The sequence below is a fragment of the Cucumis sativus genome, chromosome 2 (assembly GCF_000004075.3).
Source record: "Cucumis sativus cultivar 9930 chromosome 2, Cucumber_9930_V3, whole genome shotgun sequence".
NCBI lineage: Eukaryota > Viridiplantae > Streptophyta > Magnoliopsida > Cucurbitales > Cucurbitaceae > Cucumis > Cucumis sativus.
In genome coordinates this window covers 3615980-3636926 of record NC_026656.2, presented here as the reverse complement: position 1 = coordinate 3636926, position 20947 = coordinate 3615980, and the positions used below count along the sequence as shown (strand labels likewise).

Here is a 20947-nt window from a genome sequence, read left to right as displayed (position 1 = left end):
CAATCACTCTATTTAAGAAAAAAAAGCATATAAATAAATGATGTCACATCATAATTTGAATTTTCATTACCTTAAAGTAACTTATTGTTATATATATATATATTATATATATATATATATTATGAGTTGTAGTCAAATGCTTCATTCTTAAACTTTAACTTAAATGTAGTTTAAGTTAATTAGAGAGACATGAGAACTAACAAAAATGCACCCTTCCTAAATTTATTATTAATTACAAAGATTAAAGCATGATATTTCTATGCATCCAAAGATTTGAACGTTTACATAGTGTGAATTAAAAAATTTGTTATATCATAAATAATTCATTAAATAAACTAAATAATAAGCAATGATTAGTAGCGTTTAATTTGATAACGACAATCTAGAAAAGTTTATGACTTAAATTGATATAATTTTTAATATTTTAAGGAATAAATGGATATTTTTCAATAATTTCTTGAAAAATATTAAGTACAACAAGTATCATAGTTTCTATATAAGCACTTAAAAATATTTGTGTTTATAAATAGTAGTAGATTTCACATTATTTTTTAAAATTATATGGACGTATGAAATAATCATATTGATCACTTTTATGAGATATTATTACAATCGGATTTTCTTTTAAATAAATTCCAACTTTTTTCCTTACTACTTTTGAAAAATTAATAAAGAAAAGGGGAAGCAAATATTTTTGCAAAATCTCATAAGAAATAAAATATTGAGAAGTTCCTCAATTTTATATTCTCCAAAATATTATTCTCATTCAGCTTATGCCAATGCCATGTGTTCAATTAATTGTTATTCGATTCTACTAATCCAAAGTTTTAGTAATAATATAATTAAGTAGTTTATATCATGGCATATATATTTTTCGATTGAAATAATTATATTATGGAAAGCTTGTTTGATTCTATAAACCAACATTAATTTTGTGAGATTTTATAAGTATTTTTTCTAACTAAATATATGTTCTATATTTGTGTATGAAATATATTTAAGTAAACATTACCCTTTATAAGTGTATAAAATATTTCCTTAATCATTTCTCTTTATACTATCCTTATTTAAGGAAATATTAAAATGTATATATAGGCAGAGAATAGAGTTGGTATTATACATGAGAAAAAAATAATAACAATGGCTAACTGGTCGATTACAGAGACACTAAATGGAAGCAATTTCTTGCATCTAAGCTTGGATGCTGAAGAAATGTTAACTGAAGCGGGTTTTCTTCTTAACTATTTTCCAGAACTGTATGGGGAAGCAGAAATCGACATGTACGATATGGTTTCGCACAAATATTTTAAAGCAATCATGAGTAGGCTATCCAATGCTAACCAATTTGTTATTAGTTGGGGTCAAGACTTCGTCAACAAAATAAACTATACGAATGGAGATGAAATTTTGTTAGAACCTCGGGCCAAAATCCTATGTTTTAAGATTAACAAAGTTTCGGCTCTTAGAACTTATCCAGAAATGTCTAGTCAATATCGTTTCTATGGTAATTGTTAGGTTTTCCTTTTTTTTTTTTTCTAGTAATTTATTTTGGGAGAGTTTAGGATGGGAACTAATTTGATAGTTTTTATTTTTAGTATTATGGTTGTTATTTTGAATTATTAATATTAATTAATGGTTTTTTTATGTTTAAATTTCTGCATCTTTTTTTTTTTTTATTCACCTTTAATTTTCTCTAATTTTCATGGAAATTAAAGTTCCATTATTATATATTCACACACACGAGCAAATATAGCAAATTAAGAAAATAATAATAATAATTAAACAAAGATGTATGGTTGTAAAATTGATTTAGGATTTAACTTGGACTAAAATTGGACAATTAGACCAAATAGCATTTTAACTTCAATAATCATAATCAATGGTTTTGTGTTTGATTTTTTTATGAATTTTAATAATAAATTGATGAAAACCAAATGTTATTATTTGAATAATAAAAAACTTAAAAGATAATATTTTTAAAGTAATCTACAAAGGAGGAGTTAACAATAGTAAGAGAGTGCCATACTTTCTTTAGGCAACAAATTCAGGAGATGGCATCCTTGAAGTCATAACCAAAAACACAATAAATGGAAGCAGCAATAGCAGGAAGCTGCACCATAACTACCAAACATTATTTCAAAATATTACTGCTTATTTCTTACAAAAATTAAATTGAGGCCATTGGATCTAAGGAAAATTAAATTGAAATGAATTGTATCTAAAAACCAACCAACTGCTACCCTCCTAACTACCTGTCCATGATCATGAATGGAATTGAAGTATATAGATGGTACAAAAAGGCTACTTATATTAGTGATTGAAAATATATTCCTCATGGAAATTGTGATGAAGGGATCCAAACGATGCTTGAATCGAGTCGGACCCATATGCCATGGTGAATACGAAATGACAGCAAGATGAAAGTGATGTGAAAATAGCAGCCTCATGGGGATGATGATGGTGATGGTGGTGGTGCCTCTTTTTGGCCACTTTATCAAGTGAGCTTAGTTACTACTAAATTCGATGACGTTTCGGTGCAATGATTACCACAAGTTGCCAATGGACAAGGACTCCACAACTAATACTAAGAAACCAAAATGTGTTCTCTCCTTGCAATTCTTTTGAAACAGAAAGTACAGATGATATAGTCAATTTTGATGTCACTAGCTGAAATCCTCCACCGGTGCAACTCATAACAATGGTCGCATCTCAACGTCGATACTCAAGCTAAGACTAGTGACAGAAAATCCACATCCCCATTGTCTCACCATCGCGCTTGCATGCCTCATTTGCACATCAAAAATACCAAACTATCATCCCGAACAATCCTGACTCAAGTATACTTTGGATAAAATCATTGTCTCCCATTCTCAAATATGTCACGCCTAAAAAGAGTCCACATATGATCAACAGGTTGAAGCTTTCATAAATTTTGGGCCATGCATTGTAGATCCAAAGCAGAAGTTGTTCAGCAATGACTCTATCTGATTTATTTCTTTTGGGATTGAGCCTGTAAGGACCTGATGCAAGAAAGTAGGATTGATTAATTCATTCCTAGGAAGAACAAATTGATTTATCAGATCTAGCCATTGTAAGATATAACCAAACTGCGAAACGCGTAATCCAAAATCCAAACTACACACTAATTCATGATGAAAATGGAAGACTCTTTGACAATCTGAGGACGACAGTTGTATAGCACATGATGTAACATAAAGCTCACTTTCTGGCCTAAAGGTTACAGGTTTATAGAATTTCGACAGCCCATTTTGCAGTCGCTACCATCATTAGAGAATGACTAATTTTCCCCACATTTCTCTTTAATCAACTATCAGACCAGACTTGTCCACTCCTCAAAATAAATAAACAAAAGCTTTCAGAACCATCCATAAGAAACTTGGACTTGAACTACATACCTCGTAACCCGATTCGGTTATAAGGACTTCATCTTCAATCCTTATCCCAATACCAGCAAATCTGCAGAGTACATTGTAGCAAAATATTTTTAGAAATATATAATTAAAAAAATAGAGTTGAAAAGCAGAATCTAAATGTTAACACAAGGATAAGTTGCAACAAGACAGAACTTCGTGATCAAATTTACTTTTCCAAATCTAATCGTGAAAACTCCCTATCCACCGGAAACAAAACGACAATAATAAACTATGTTGAAGGACTAGCTCATTTTTTGTTACTTGATAAGCTTTTATTTTTACCTCTGTGGACCTTGAAAAATGGATGGGATGTAAACTCCCGGTTCAATTGTTATTACCTGCAAACAACAAAGAATCTCTTAGAAATTGAATTCCAAATGAATGCAACACTACTAAAACTAAATATCAATACATGGTTGATTTAACGATTTTTCCTTTTAAGAAAAGACATCTCTAAATGGGACGAACATGTGCACACAGAAAGAAGGGTCCATGTCCAAATATATGAATAGGAACGAAACTTACAACACCTGGCTTCAACGGCCGATCATAACCAACCCTAGGGCAATCATGGACATCCATTCCAAGGTAATGGCCTGAGCAAAGAAACCCGAAAGGGAAAAGAAAGTTGATCAAGTAGCCAAATTAGAATGGATATCATGTCATTGATGGGGACAAAGTAGGAAAGTGTCTGAAACTGGAAACTAACACGTTGATGAAAAGAAACATGTACCACAAAAAAAAAAATTAAATGTGGCATGCTTCTTTCAATTGAAAAGAAAAGGGGTTATTTTTTCCCCAAGGAGGTAAAATCACCTATAGAAGTGGGATTTAGATGGTGGAAAACATCACTTTTCAAGTTTTTCAAAATGCCAAGCTCTTTGAAGCCTTCTCGAAGCATTTTCGTCTGCAAACATGAAAAATATGAGAAGGGCCATGAAATTGTTCAATGATTATATGGCATTGTTAATATATGAAAAAGTGAGATGCTTAATCAAGTGAAGAACTGACCAAAATGGAAAAAATCGAACATATTGCAAGGAAAACTTTAGAAAGACTAAACCATAGAGAAACTATGTTAACTTCCTCATGAGGTCTTTCTGCACCAGATTTGTTGCTATTGTCTATATATCAATTAGACTTCGAATGAATAAGTACACAAAACTTACCGCACATTCGTGAATGTGCTGTATACTAGCACCAGGTTTGCAAAGCTTTATGCATTCCTTGTTTGTTAATAGTATAAGCTCATAAAGCTCTTCCTGAGATACATTTAACCAAGTAAGTTGAGGCACAAAAGAGGGTAAGATCTAAATCCAAAAACAACAAGATCAGACATTCAAAAGAACTGAGGTCAGCTTAAAGAGTAGTAACAACGACTGTCACTCCAACTAAAGCTTTCGTGTTCACAAAGGCATGCATGGAAAAGATTGACGTTAGAACTCGGCGAAACAAGAAGTTTGCTGAAAATCCTCACATTGTTTGAAATAGATAAATAGACTTGGGGAAAAAGGTAAAACACCTGAGCAGCAGAAAACTTTCCACAAGGGGGCCAGGTACGAGTAAGATCGCTAACATAACCATGCAATTCGCACCCAATATCCATTAGAACAAGATCCCCTTCTTTGACCTGCAATCATTTATCATGTGCATACCACCTATGAATGAACATACTCTTTCAATCTTTCACAATAGTAAAGCCTAAGTACTAATTGATGAATTCACTTACTTTCCGATCATTTCGAGAATAATGTATAACACTACCATTACAGCCACCACCCACCACAGGATTATATCTGTGACAGAGAAGGTAAGTTGAGAATCAACTGTAAAATCTTGCATAATTTAAAGTCTCCTATTAAAATATAAAATTAGACTTTGCACAATTCAGCATACAGTTAAGAATAAAATGAAAACATCTAGATAGGGGTGCTTCTTTAAATCCAGTTATGAAGAGCACTCACGCCATCCGTTGGGCACCTCTCATTCTGCACTCATATTCTACCTTTGCGGATAACAGACTCTCATGAGGATATGTCTTTGAATGCATCATTGTCTGCAAAAGAGCCTAAAACCAACAAAAACAAACATAGGAAGCATCATTTTTGTAAAAGTAAACTTAGAAAAAATTGACAACATGTGGAAGAAATAGTTGTGCTTTGAAGAAAAAATATTGCACTCTCGTGATATTTTATCCTCCCTCAATTTGAAGGCGGGATTTCTCGTGATGATTCAAGTCAGTGATTAATGTCTCATAAAAAATAACAATTATTATAAAAATAAAATAAAATAAACTCCTATTTATGAATAACTTTGGAGTCTGAGGAAAGTCCATTTTCCCAAGACGAACTGACTGAAGACTTACATGGTACAAAAGAGGATTTAAAATCAAGTTGACAGGTCAATTCTGAAAAACAAATTGTCCATTTTTACCATTGTGCTCTAGCTAAGTTGTAAAATAAATATATCAAACTAGAAGTCTATGACTGAGCTACTGAGTAATTAGATAAAAGACAAGAATTGTATAAGACAAAAACGGACAGCCTTGCTGCAGAGGGATGAGAAAGCCCCTCTTCCAACAAAACTATTGAGTAACAGCCTTCCAACCATTAATTAATTAATTCTTAACAAATAACTGAGTTCAAAAGGAGACATTCAATACAAGATCATGAAGCCAACAGGATAAATCAACAAAAATCTTGTAGGTACCTGACAAGCAATTGAAGCAGATTCCTTCATTAACTTCATCTCTGCTGTTGATTTTATTAACCGCAATTCATGAGTAAAAAGTGAAATATCTTTCACTTGGCCATTCTCTGCCGCTTTTCGGAAGGCCTCTAAATCCACATAAGCTGGACTGGCAGTACTTGAATTATGAAACAACTTTGAGGACCTCCTAATAATATCCGGAAGTATCTGTGGTCCAATACAGAGGGTGAAAAGAAAAATACTTGTAAAGAGAACTTCATGGACAGCGAAAATGCCTCATTCAGTTCCACAGAATCTTAAAAGTAAATTCATGAGTGATGTAAATCAGCCATGACAAAACAAACAGATCTCAGTATTGGCTCTATCATATTTCCTAGAATTTACTCACCTCACGCAACTTTCTCAATGGATATGCTTCATCAGCCTTGAAAAATTCCAATGCTTCATCGACTCCAGCAATTTTCCCGTTCCAAAGAACATCCTGATAAAATATGATTAAATTGCATGGCCACACAACTGCTGACCTCTTGATCATACTCAGATCTTACTTACCTTACAGAAAAAATGAACAAGAAAACAATAGACAAACCCTGATGCATCATTCCTTAGTTAACCATCACAGCAAAAAACTCAAGATGAAAAATCTTCAGACCAACCCACAGAAATGTTAAAAATATTATTCACTCCACCACAATAACCAACTTGTCCCATCCTAGTAAAATCAGCTAGCAATGCAACAATGGCTAGAAGACCTTGAATGTCACCTTACATTTTAACTAAATTCATTTAAGAAAATTGAAAGCAGAGATCTTGCTTCTGCCAGTTTAGATTTGGATGGCATTGTCCTAGAGATATCATTAATTTGCTCCAAGAGATCATATCCATTGGTCCTTACAGGGAAAGTCAAAAACTATCTGGAAAAATGCTCCTTGAGTTATCCCTCCTTCGGAACAACAGAATACTCTGTGTAGAGTTTGTGGTTTTTGTTGAGATATTGTACAGTACATTGCTTCCTCTTAGATACAAATGCTTAATGATTTATGTGATTTCTTCACTTCTAAGATAGCCTTGACTGGGGGTCTTTTCTGTAATCACCTTGCTTAGGTTTTGAGAGAAAGCTGTCTTATCTCCTTCAAAATGGATGGTTTTCATCTTGGTTCAAAGAGTTCATAATCAAAGTCCATGGAAGTACATTTCTTAAAGGTCTCAGTTTGTTCCTACCATCTGTCAAGTTTGTTTTACATAATGGAGCAAAAACTAAGTTCAAGAGGTTATTTGGTTTGGTAATCTTTGATCTTTCATTCCCATCTTTTCTCCTCATAAATATTTGTTGTCTCTTTGTTGATAAAGTGGTCTTAAAGGATATCTGATAAGGTTAAGAAGATAATGGTGTTACAGTGAAAACTGAAAGTGAACATTTTTAAAATGAAGAGAAGTGCATAAGGGCACACAGGAATGCAGTTACATCAAAAACTAAAAGAGAGATGAAAGAAATAAAATTTGTTTATAAACTTAACTGTGTTCCTTAATTTTATATCCAACCACTTCAGAAGTAATTACTACCAAAGAACCTAAATTGTTAGGGAAAAGAGTAAAGAATTATTAAATGAATAAGAATAGACATACATAAGGCTTTGTTTCAGGCATGAACATGCACAATCCAAAGTCATGACTCAGAACTGCCAAACCACCGGGTTGTAGACATCCAGTGACATATAAGTAATCAGCATCTTGTCGAAATGTGTAAGGCACCACATCGGTCATCATTTTCACTGGCGCAGCTGCAATAACGGCCAAACTATTCTCTGGTAGAAGCTCCAGCAACCTTTTTCTTCTCGTAATGTATTCATCAGCAGTTATTCCTGGGGTAATTTCCCCTTCTTTCATCAACTACAAGGTTCAGCAACTAAATGAATATATTTCTAGAACTTTACCAAACAATAATACCATTTAATTATTAAGCAAAACCATAATGGAGGCATGCCTAGTGCATAGCCTCTGTACTTCATGTCAAATCAGACCTCTGGATGAGAAGCAGCTGTAGGCTGTCCAATGTCAAGTATCTTATCAGTACAATATCCCCGGAAAGCAACAACCTGCAAACCAAAATACAACAACATCAACACGTTGTGCTTTTTTTCAAGACTTGTAAAGGGATCGTATTCAAATGGGGAGGCATTTTTATCACAAAAAGCTTAAAAACATAACACATACAAAAATAAACAATAATAAAAAAAGAAGAAGAAGATTCCCCAAGAGCCAAGGAGATCAGGAAAAGAACTCCAATTCGCTAGAATCATAAAACTAATCTAAATAAAATACACCATCTTCTCTTAACTTATCTTTCTAAATTCTAAGAATTCATTCCACCAAATCTCCCAAAAGACTTTGGACCACATCAAACAACAATTTCAGGCTTTTCTATAAGATTTTGACCAAAAAAAGAGCAGCTCTTAAAGTCCAACAGAAGGAAGGATTTGATCCTCTTTGAAGCTTTCCTTCCACTTGAACAACCGATTGTTGAGCCTGGAGGAGGCTCTTGAGATGTCCTTGACAGCTTCTTCAAAAGGACCCCACAAGAATAATCATCGAAACTCTCCAAATTCCACAATCTTTGATTGGGGAGAGAGTTCGGCCTAAATATTTGCAACAAATTCTGCAACTAAAAGATTTCAATTCCAACCAACACTGTTATCTGAAAGAATTTTTACAATCATATTGAAAAGAAATCTCTTGCTGGAAAGAAGAAGCACGTCTGCTCAATTCAAGAATCACAAACACTTCAACTCAATAAAAAAAATGGATAATTTTGAAAACAATCAACATAACAAACTAGTTTCTTACAAAGCAACAATAGATAACTCATTGCAAATGGGGTAAAGAAAAAAAATATATAGATGCACAAAAACGCACCTGCTTGAACGTTGTTCTGGGCAGTAGTTTCTGAACTAGAGTCCGCATTGTTGGCTGCTTATTCTAACAACTTAGCTTCAGATTATGAACAAGATTGCATCTTTCTGCTCCCTGCAATTTGGAAAATGGAAACTGAAGCTACCCTTTTTAGTTATTGATCTTCGGGAGCTAATTTATAGGTCAAACTCACTTCTAACTGATCGCTTACAACACACGAACACTGAGAACACAGCGCCTTTTGTGTAAACGTTTCCGCTCCGGCTTCCACCCCGTAATAAAAAGAGATTTTTGTAAAAATGATCCGATTCTAAAATGACTGCGGAATATTCAATCCTATAATATGAAAATTAACCTTCTAAAACTGAGACATTCTGCATTAACAATTCAAATATTTGGTCATTCGTACAGAAATAAGCTCAAAAAATAAGTGTAGATCACACTCTTGAGGCCAACCCGACTGACGACGAATGCCATCGACCTAAGATGTCCCAGATCAACAAATTAGAGGTTTAAATTGTCCATTCTCAATGTTGTATTGTTAGTTAACAAGAGAAAAAAAAACTTCACCATGAAGCAACGCTTAATATCTTGTTAGCTTGAGAGAAGAATCAATTTTGATACACACAAATGAGTTAGATCATATCCATTTACACTTTCAACTTTTAATTTCATCAAATTAGATATAAAACTGAAAAGAAAATTACTCAGAAATAAGTTTCAAATTAACAAAATTAAAGTAAAATTTAGTTATAATGTTTGTTTTACCTAAAATTTATCATTTTGATATTCCTACCTGTTTTATAATTCATTCAACATATGAAAGAAAAAAATTTCTTAACTATATATATATAGAAATTCAATAAGACTCAAAGTTGCAACACTTCCTACAAATTTAGGGTTAATATTTCAACACTTGTCATAGTTTGAAGTGTTGTTTGATAGAAATTTAAAATCTAGGATTAAAATTGTTACGAGACGATAATTTTCAATCTAAATTGTTTTCTTTCAATAAGTTCTATAAGAAAGTGGTTGAATCTATTTAACTTTTATATTTTTGTAGTTGTTGGTGCTCACACACGTCGTTATATCGCGTCATTCATAAGTTCTTTGCTGACCCATTTCTTTGGTCTAGTCTCATCCTCATAATCAAGCAGCACGAGGGTGTTTACTCTGGCGTGACGTTAAGTCAATTACACTTTGATATCTAAGTTTGTACAAAAAGAGTATAATTTAACTAAGGAGAGAGTAAGGTCGGAGTTTACTTACTTCCTTCACTTGGGAGTGTCATATTGGAGTATTTGTATGATCATTTCTCTTATTTTAAAAATAATCCTATTTTCTTCTTACTTTAAAAGTATCTATATTCTTTCAAATTTTGTAATATTAGTCTTTTAACTTTTCCCTAACCATGTCAAAACTATTCTTGAAGTAGAAAACTTTTAAGACATCCCACGAAATTTAGGGATCGAAAACAATATGATGACAACTTAGAACATAAATTAGGAATAATCACCACTCACACTATTGGATGTCATGTCATTTCAATTTTCAATAGTGGATTGAGATTCCAGTGATAATTTCAAAATATTTATGAAACATAAATGATGATACTGCAATATTTGAAAGATTGTGAGTATTTTTATAACAAAAGGAAAAACAACATTTGAACTTTATAATAAGTAACATTTAGTTGTTGTACATTACCATTTAAACTTCAAAGTACAGACTCCAGAGGCCAAGTAGTTGGCAACCAAATTCAAATCAAAAAGTTTTTTTTAACCTAACTTAAAACTGTCAGTCTGTCACCCAAATCATTGTAACAAGGTCTTTCTTCTTCATAAATCATTGTCCATTTTCTCAGATGTAATTTTGTTTTATAGGCAACATAGGATTTTGATTTGTCATATAAAGTAGAAACCAAAGGCAAGAGCAGACCAATATGTATATATGTTCTGTGTAAATACAAAGTTAAGTTTTGGATTATGAAAAAAGCAATATTATATATGTATATATAGTACTAAAAAGAAAGGAGAAAAAAAGGCTTGACATAGATAAGGCTTTGGCTGACCAAAAAGAAAAAAATTAAGGGCAAAACTCCATAGAAGTAACAACCATGGACCAGATCAAAAACCCTGACCCTTGTGAACCAAACAAGCTAAAACATCATAAAAGTTGAACCCTTTCACTACACCAACCAACCAATCAAGAAAGAAACAAGACACCAAGGGGCCTACAACAAATCTTTTGATATAACAGTTTCACAAAAACCCTACCCATTTCAACCAAACTTGAACCCACCAGGTGGAACATTTGGCTGGTTTGCACCAAATGCAAACCCGTGTTGATTCGCATCTCCATTCTGCTGCTGTGGGTTCTGCTCCTGCTCCTCGTCTTCTTCCGCCCAGTATCTCTCCAACATCTTCACCGCCTTCTCGTAGATTTCGTTGTTGTCGTGACTCTGCAAGTTTTCGATCTTATCAAGTCCTTCACACTCATCGATGGCTTGTGCATAGATGTTTATTCCTCCATTCATTCCCATGTCCTTGTCAGCTTCCCCAACCTTGAGTATATTATCAAGCCCCTCCAGGCACACTGTCACGATTCTTGGATCCGGACAGGTTAGAAGGTCGCAGAGCGGTTTGATGCAGCCTTGAGTCACCAAAAATCTGCATCGAATAATGATTGTGCTAAATCCACAGCTTTTACCAGCAAAAACATAGCTAAAATTATGAGCCAGCGACCAAGGTCATGCAATCTGATAAGCCTAGCATGTTATTTGTGAATTGTGTAACATAATATACTAGCGAGGAAAAGAACAACTGAAATTCAATCTACCTTACTAAAATTTTTAAAAGAGAACATGTTAGAAACAAAATTTAGTCATCGAACTGGTTCAAATGATTTTTTTTATCCAAGGAAGATATACTATATGGTGCGCACATCAACAATTTAGCGTTAATAACAGGCATAAAGACAACTTATCCTCATTCCATGTACACTTCATTATCCTTGCCGGGGAAGGTCAGACTTTCATGAAAATCAATTTTTTTCCTTGGCATTAAAATGGAAGGACTGGCACTCTTGACTGTATTAGGAGGAATTGGCGCTATGACGAAACACTCTTAGTAAAATAACAACATTTATGTACCAAAAAACTAACACTGCTTCCCCAACAATTCAAGAAAACCAAGGGCGGATAAACCAGACCGATCAAAGTGATCTCTCTTTCAGTTCCAGCGAGGAGACAACTGAACAAAACAAAAATCCCTACAACCTGAGATTGTAGGCTGCTGTTGTACACTCTAGGGAAATGCTTTTGAGAATTTGGATCATACTCTATGAGGACTGTCCATAATGTATTTGATTTCCGATAGATTTTTCTTTTTGAGATGTTAGGCATGTTTAGCTTACAGAAAAGTTACCACCTGATGATAGAGAAGGTCTTGGCTCGTCCACTATTTTGGTACAAGGAGTTCTAGGACAGTATGTAGAATTTCTCAAAGATTCGTGCATTATTTGACTTGAGATGAATGGGAAATTTCAAAAGTATTTTAGTGATTTAACTCTTCTCTAAAGGTAAGAAATTATCATGCATCTCTTATGACATGATTGAGAGCGATTTTTAAAATGTTAAAATTACTTTTATTTTCACGTTCAAAATCAGTCCAAAACAATGTTGTAATCTTTCAAATCAATTCAGACAGTATAAAAATAATGTTTATAAGTATAAAATTGAACATTAAATTACTAAAGACATGTTTTGGAGTGATTTAGAACCTACCAAATGTGATTTTAGCAATTTCAAAACCACTACCAAAAGTTCCCTAATTCTTGTCTACTGGAGATTATTTTATAATTAAACCAAGTTGAGATTTGAGCTTACTACTGCTAATAGGAGTGAGTTGCCAATGCCTTGGACCAAATATCTTTTTTCGTGTCATAGCTTAGGTTTTTTTAAAGGGATCTTGTTCTTTAAAGTTTGATTGCATTCTTTCATCTTTCTAAATAAGCTATGTTCTAGTGTATATAGGACTCCAGATCATCAAAGCGCGAAGAACTAGTAAATTATTTCTTACTGAATCTGCTGATGAGATCCTCCCGAGGTGGCATTGGAAATAGCCCACCCAGCCTCCTTCTTGATGTCAAATTCTGCATGTTGGAGGAGATGAACAAGAGGAAGGATTATATTTGCCTCGATAACTGCCTGTACATACCAAATCAACGTCACAATCGTATTGAATAGACACTTCAAACTTTTATCAGAGGTGTATGCAGAAACAAGGGAAGAACTATGTTTCAGTGACATTTCTTCCAAGTTACTAACAGAACAGATAATGATACGTCAATTTCGCAGGTTACAGAAGACTTTAAAATGCAAACAAACAAAACCCTATTTGCCTTTTATCTATACTTGGCCCGTTTTCTATCATAAAGCAGAATCTATAACAAAAGCCAAATTTGGTACCTGTATCTGAGCTCTATTTCCAGCCGTGATATTTGAGATTGTCCAACAAGCTTCTTTCTTGATGCTTTTCTTGTGATTTTGAGTGAGAAGTTGATAGAGATTAGGTAGAACTTGGTTGTCAATCACAAACTGAAAAGGGAGGGAGGTAAACATGCAGAAAAATCATTAAAATTGACGAGAAAAAGTAAAGAGAAGATCAAGAGAAAAATCACAGAACAAGATTAACCCAAAAAAGGGTAAATGCCTAATTTCTATCATTTTTCTTGTAAAGAAGATGCATCAAAAATATTAAACTAATGGAAAGACCTTAGAACAAAAAAACATAAACAGGTACCTGCGTCTGAGCATCATCACCAGTAACAATGTTTCCAACTGTTCGAAGAGCTGGCACCAGAACTGATGGTGATTGGTGACTAACAGAAACAAATCCTGGTTAGTAACAATTGTAAAAAACATCGGGAAAAAATTATGCATGATCAATATAAGCAGAGATATTGAGATGTGCTAACAGGCAGTGCTTTTATGATATGTTGTGTAACGTCCTCGGAATTATTGAGGTACGCCATAAACAGGCAAGGAGAGGCTGACACCTCAGGAATAAAAAAATACAAAGATAAGGTAGGAGCTTAATTGAGATCTAGGAGCTTACAGCAGAAGCTCCACAAGTCTTGGGCAAACTCCTGCTTCTATGACAGCCTGAATTTTTTCATTTGGGCCATCTGATAGGTAGGAGAGAGCCCAGCAGGCATCTGTTAGAACTTCTTCATCATTCAAGTGGATCAGTTGCCTTAGAACTGGTAAAGCAGGTTTCACCTGAGTAAGTACAAGTTAACAAACACAACATTCAGAACAAAAGAAGTAAATATTAGAAGAAACTCAAAGTTGGATCTTGAACTCGCAAAGCCAACTGAAATAAAACCTGATCAAAAGGAGTTGGGGGCTTCCCACGACAGAAATTAGATAAAGTCCATGTTGCATTCCTCAGCATGGATAATTTTGAGTGCTCATTTAGTTGACCAAGTAACGGCACTAGAGCACCATGGCTAAGAACAAGATCCCTACAACTTGGAGAGTCACCAGCAACATTACCTAAGGCCCACACAGCCTGTGCAAGAAATAGGAAACGATGGTATTAAGCAAATCAAGTAATAGTGGTGTTGTCCAAAAAAAGACTAATAATAATAAGTAAAGACTTTCCGTGCCAAATCATCCTGTAAAGGCAAAGATGTCATTATATTTTACAGGAACACAGACTGTTGAATAGAAATTTGAATCAAGTTCGAGGCATAGCATAATTGGAAAGAAATAGCTCTATGAAAGGTATATGATTGAATATTGATAGACCATCAATAGTAATACAATATAGCAGAAGGAAGACAAGTGGAATGGCACGTGCACAGGTGATGGAAGTGGAAACCACCTTAGTGGAGACCACAGTTAATTACATGGGGGGAGGTTAAAAGGGAGAGATGGAAGGAAAGATGAAGGTGGTTAATCAGTTTCTGGAAGTGGAGGGCTGTAATTTCCTGGAGAGCAGGGAATGCAGAAAGTGTTCGGTTTCTGTACTCTGTAGCAAGTTATTTCTATTATCGTGAAGTACTTTTCTGTTTTGATGTTTTATGTTGAACTTGGTTAATTTCTATATTAGTTCTTGTGTTGTTCTTTGTTTTCAAGGCTGTGTTAGTACTGTTGTTTTCTGTAAAAGTTTGGCTGTTCAATAAAATAATAGAACACACTACTTGGTGTTCTATCAAATATATCCACTGCTCCAGAAAGAACAGAGATCAATAGTTTTAAGGATAGACAAAGCACAATCATAACTATTCTAGTAATTTTTCAATTCATATTATTACAACATAAAAAATAAACACAAACGTTAGAACTTATTTCAACAAGATGGTTTTTATTTGAAATTTGAAGCTTCAAAAATGGCCTTGGTCAAAGGATCTCCTCTAATGGTAACGATGTCATGCACATAACCCACTCACAATTTACTGACAGCACTCTCATTTTCAGAAACCATAGGCTATAAAAAACTCAAAAATCTAATGAGTATCCATGAAATCTCTGAAGTAATGTTAGAACTGAAGGGAACCGCAATATATCAGTAGTAATGGGCTTAATTGCTGCTGTAGCGTGGTTGAGGCAAAGGCAATACTCTCAGCCTCAGAGCACTAAAACTAATTGGCTGATGCTTTATCTGAATTTACTATTTTACTAAAAGAGCATTTTGGAGTCCAGTGGAAAAACAAGATTAAGACGAACTTAACAAATGGAAAAACAATCGACTAAGAGGTAGCTTTTTTTTCTTTTTTGAATATTTTATAAGGTGTAAATTCACATAATTCAGTAAGTATTCCAACTTTTATATTTCTGTCTTTAAAATCCATATTTTCTTGGAGGAAGCTCTTCAAAGACTTTCTACAGCATGATATGATGATTTTAAAGCAAAAGGTAGCCCCTTGCGAGTTGAAATACAGACTACAATAAAGCTCCCAATTGATGATTGGCGCAGTTGGGTAATGATAATTGGTGATTTAATTTATGAAATTTATCACAATCAAAATCTCTTCAAAATGGCTTTTGAGATGCCCAAATGAACAAGGAACATCCTCTGATCCTGGTATCACCAAAAAATTGAAAATATGGATCTCATCCATCAGGCTGGTGTCCTCTTGATATAAAGACCAGTACTATATGCCTCGTGCATTTCATAACGAAGAATCAGTATCTTCTGAAGTCATTTTATAACGTCCAAGGCATAAAATAGGAAGAAGATTAGATTGTGGAGAGATTGTTGAGTGGATAATTGCTCTGTTGCTAGCTCCTTCCCTGATCCGTATGCCAGTAACAGAAGACATGATCAACTATTGCGAGGGCAATGAATTAATAAGCACGAGCTGGAATTTCACCAAAAGATAATGTAATGAGACCCTGGTTTTACTAAATGCTATGAAAAAGATTAGTTCCTTGTAAGTTCTATCCTTCTTCAAGGGATGATAAAAAATCTGGAAATTAGACTAGACTCTAGTAGATCCCCAAACTGTCGCACATCTAAAAAGATGAACTTTTCAAGACTTCTCGGAGGCTTGGGGCAATATTTTTAATAGAGTTAAATTCAGAAACCCAAATTATTGCATTCCAAAAGACATGAGGAAGATCTGAGCCACCACTTCCTTCCCCTTGATTTTTTAGACTTTTTTTGGAGCAACAATTGTAATAGTAATTGAATTCAAATGGATCTGCCTTGCATATCATAATCTGAAAATATGTATGATGATTCTACTGGAAAAAACACAATTATAATGAAATCTGGACCCTCATAGGAACACAGTCAACTGTTTGTTTACATTTGTTCTTTTGGCCTAGAAATGGAATATTCTCATTCCCACCTAACTTTTATTGTAGTTATGACCGTTTACAGGCTTTCACCAACTGAACTACGTGCATATGTATAACTTCCATCAGTCAGAAAGGCTTTGCCATCTTTTGGCACAAATATTGTCCGTTCACAATGCCTAAAGAAAAGCTACTACCATTTCTAAAAAGATGAAAATGAAAAGGTAAGAATTTGTGCCAACCTGCTCCCTGACATCGTCACTGCCTGAGCTCAAAAGCTGTACAAAAATAGGGACAGCACCATGGTCAATGACAACTCGTGTATGCTCTGATGTTCCAGATGCAATATTGGTCAAGGCCCATGCTGCTTCAAACTGCATAATTGAAATCATCGGTCATATTGGTGTCTTCAAACCATTCAATTAAAACCCAAAGGTACAGAAAGAAAAGTGAACAAAATGTTTCAAGGAATCCAACTTGCAACTGGGGTAGATCATGCCTTCCAAGAAACTCCACAAACTTGGGAACTACACCAGCTTTGATTACTTCATCAATTGGAGGGCTACGCTCTGCACATAAATTCAAATCAAGACTGAACAACAATGGATGAAGAACAGAACGTGTTCATTCATTTCAACAACACCCTTACCAATAGACAATAGCTTTCTAAATTGGGTAGTGGCTTCAAGCTGCCCTGCTGTATCAGCAGACCACACCCCTTGTACCAATACAGGAATACTCTCCAACTGAAATTGCAAAGCAACATCAAAATTACCAATCAAACATAAACAAGATCAAAAGAATTAGGAAAGATCCATATACCAGTTCAATACTGCTGAAATTATTTCGAGCAAAGTGAGAAAGAACGTGGAGCGGGATTCAAAAAAAGAACTTTCCACAGAGTGGCAAAAATGTGCAGAATAATAGTAACAAACTTCTAAAGTGACTCGTGAAAATAAAAGATTACAGAAATTGCCCTCGTTTGAATGTTAAACATGGAAATCACTTCCAACAATACTTCCCCCCGGTTCAAAACTATTGGTCAACAAAGTTAGTCAGCAAAACCCAGAATCAGATTTAGTAAAATCAACGAATCAGAATCTAAATTGCTAATACAATCCTCCATTTCCGCAGAAACCCAAATAGGAAAAAAGCAAATCAAAGAACCCCATATGAAAGAAACTAAAGAAAACAAGTCCAATCAATCGAAATCACCAAACAAGTAAAACCCATACACGCTTCTCGGCAGCGACAGCATTCTGAGCAGCATCAAGCAATTGCTGGGAATGCAAGAGAAGCCCTTCTCTCCTCTTCTTTAGCAAGTTATCCTCACGCTTGTTCTTCCTGATCTCAACAAGATTGTCCTCTCTCCTCCTTCTAGCCTCATCGGCATCGACCCCGGTCTTGTAAGACTTCTTGCGGACATCGGTACGGGTGGTGGGTCGGAGAGACATTGCAGGAGGTGAAGTGGGTTGTTCTTGGAAGGAGATTTGAGAGGCTGGGGTTGGTGGGTTTGGGGTTTGGGGTTGGGAAGGGTAATGGGGATTGAGCTGTTGTTGCTGAGAGCGGAGATGGGCAGTCTTTGGTTGGCAATTTGGTGGATGGATTGATGATGGATGGATGAATGGATGATGGATTGGTTGAGACTTTGGAGGAAACAGGGAACAGCCCTACAGTCAAAATGATTTTGAATTTGTTTTCTTCTCTTCCAACTTTCCCATTTTACTCTCTCGTTCTGTTTTTGTTCTTCTTTTTTCAAATCCTACAGAAGAATTTTAAGGTTTTTTTTTTAGAAAAGATAGAAATTTCAGGTTGAATTACCAATTTGAGCCTCTTTGAATAGCCATTGAACTTCTTTTTTTTTATCTTTCTTGTAGCTGACTCATGGTTATAAATGTTCAATTATAAAAGTGGTCGTAACATGCAATATTATTTCAAATTAACTTGATTACTATGTTAGCTATTTCTTACCCACCTTCTTTCCTCCTAACTTCTATTAACTTCTAATCCAAATACAACTTCTTACATTCAAAATAATCTTTTTATACTTTTTGACAATAAACGATAAATATGATTAAAAAATAATAATAGTCATATTCAGGTTATAAGAAAGAGCTGTCATGCTCGATTTTTGGACAAAGCCTAATCTATTAGGTGTGGAATCAAACCATGGACTTTTTTAGGGTCCCCGTTTGGAGACATGAAGGGTACTCCACCTCATCCCCGACCACAATTAAACTTATATTCTATACATGTACATGTACACGTATATTCAACTTTTTTACATTCAGTCTTGTTTTAATTTAGCTCATTTTAAGCCCAACTAAAATGTCCAAGCCCAAGTTCCAACCCTAAATTGTTTCATTTTCACTTTCAAATTCAACATAGTCGTTCCTCACGTTTAGCAAGCCACTCCTCACAGCCCAACATCGGAGTTTGTCGTCGAACAAGCTACAGAGTCGGTTGTTGATCTCTTGTCATTTATCATCAAAGAAGTTGCCACCAATGTGTATCTTGTAGCATGTGTTATCATTAATCTCAATCACTATAAGTTATGTTTTTTTTTTAACATTGTTACATTTTTATAAGTTACATTGTTCCATCAATGACATTCATCAACAATTCTTCTCATTTTTATCGCATGAAATACTTCTGATCTCCCTGTTACCACAACTAGGGGTGATCATTAATTGGTTATAGTCAATTTTTCTACCAAATCGCAATCGAATAGACTATGGTCATTTTAACAAATTATCAAACTTGACATCAACCGTTAATGAATAAATGTCAGTCGATCGGTCGATTTAACCCGTTGAAGTATTTTTTTAAAAATTTATCGATTCATAACTTTTTCAAACCAACATCGACTAACCCCTCTCGTGCTCCGATTGACCACGGAACAGTTTGGTTCAACTCGATTTTTCAACGTATCATGCTCATGCCTAAACATAGTCCTCATGTCTAACCATAGTCCTCCAACTAAATTTGTTGGTGGAAGTAAAAAAAATATAGGCAAACGTCTCACCAGCTATACTCTTCAAATCACGGATCAATGTGTTCAAGTTAGTAGCATTTTGATTAGTCCACATATGCCAACAATCCACACAAAACATCTCCAACACTCAGCTCTCAGAAACTTTGCAATATAGTCTAAGTGAGTGCTTCAATGGTTTTGATATGACCTTCGTTTCTAAAGTTTGGAGTATCAATCTACCACTTCACAACCGTTGTATTAAAAAAAATGCAAACTTTTGTAACTTGACTAAAACATCCTCCATACACGAAGTGTTTTATGATTATATTTAAAATGAAAAGTTGGATTTGGTTAGTTTAAAAGAAAAATCCAATGTTTGTTTTTTTAATCATCTTCATTTTTATATAATAATTTGTTTCTATATACCATATCTATCGACTAAAATATATCATGATAGATACAAATAGTATATTTTCCTCAATTTATAAATATTTTGAAAAGTTTTAACATTTAAAATAAAATATAGTTTTAAAACTCTATTTCACCTAATAATTATGATGGCATGTAAAATTTAGTCTAGTTTATACACTTACCAATAAACATAATAAAATTGGAAATTACTAAAACATGCATAGCTAAGTTTAAGATATTTGTGCCTACAAAGAATTAGAGTTGTTTAGATTATAATAAATCTCATTAAAATCATGACTTATCTTATAATCTGCTAATTATAATACCAAGTTATGATTATTTTGCATGATGCACTTCCAAAAATTATACCAATCAGCTCTAAATAAAAATATATATATATATATATTGAGAGAGAGTCATTTACCTTAATTTTTTTCTATCACATCTAAATAAAAAGAATAGATCTTGAACACACGAAAGAAAAATTAATAAAGAATTAAACAAGGTGCGTTCTTCTTCCTGATAGCTCAATCATAAAAATTTCAAAGTTAAAGCGTTACTCGATCATAGAAAAATGTCGGGAATCCAAATTTCAAATCTTGGACTTGAGGTGTTACATTATTAAATTTTAAAATGTAGTTTTAAGTATTTATTGTTCGTAGGGTTGTGTTTATTTCAAAACTTATCGAATAAACAATTTAT

General features: G+C 34.1%; 2 protein-coding genes across 4 annotated transcripts; both read right to left on the bottom strand.

Annotated features, from left to right (window-relative positions):
* Positions 1 to 2000: 2000 nt before the first annotated feature.
* LOC101222247 (intermediate cleaving peptidase 55, mitochondrial) lies at positions 2001 to 9640 on the bottom strand. Of its 3 annotated transcripts, XM_031881261.1 has the most exons (15): positions 9247 to 9631; positions 9057 to 9167; positions 8165 to 8239; positions 7770 to 8033; positions 6532 to 6624; positions 6144 to 6350; positions 5399 to 5502; positions 5164 to 5230; positions 4957 to 5064; positions 4604 to 4696; positions 4251 to 4341; positions 3960 to 4030; positions 3717 to 3772; positions 3417 to 3477; positions 2001 to 3020 (listed from the first exon to the last, which is right to left on the bottom strand). In XM_031881261.1, the coding sequence occupies exons 2-15, from the start codon at positions 9102 to 9104 to the stop codon at positions 2907 to 2909; spliced, it is 1452 nt and encodes a 483-aa protein (XP_031737121.1). In that variant the 5' UTR covers positions 9105 to 9167; positions 9247 to 9631; the 3' UTR covers positions 2001 to 2906. The 3 variants fall into 3 exon arrangements, 2 of the variants coding, with proteins under 2 accessions (XP_031737121.1, XP_004144742.1); XR_004214571.1 differs by having other exon boundaries at positions 3965 to 4030; positions 9057 to 9640; XM_004144694.3 differs by having other exon boundaries at positions 9057 to 9630.
* Positions 9641 to 11002: 1362 nt separating this feature from the next.
* LOC101222484 (importin subunit alpha-4) lies at positions 11003 to 18631 on the bottom strand. Its single transcript, XM_004144695.3, has 10 exons — positions 18096 to 18631; positions 17510 to 17606; positions 17338 to 17429; positions 17103 to 17234; positions 14441 to 14626; positions 14171 to 14334; positions 13856 to 13934; positions 13522 to 13650; positions 13133 to 13260; positions 11003 to 11722 (listed from the first exon to the last, which is right to left on the bottom strand). Exons 1-10 carry the CDS (start codon positions 18312 to 18314, stop codon positions 11335 to 11337), a joined length of 1614 nt encoding a protein of 537 aa, XP_004144743.1. The 5' UTR covers positions 18315 to 18631; the 3' UTR covers positions 11003 to 11334.
* Positions 18632 to 20947: the final 2316 nt, after the last annotated feature.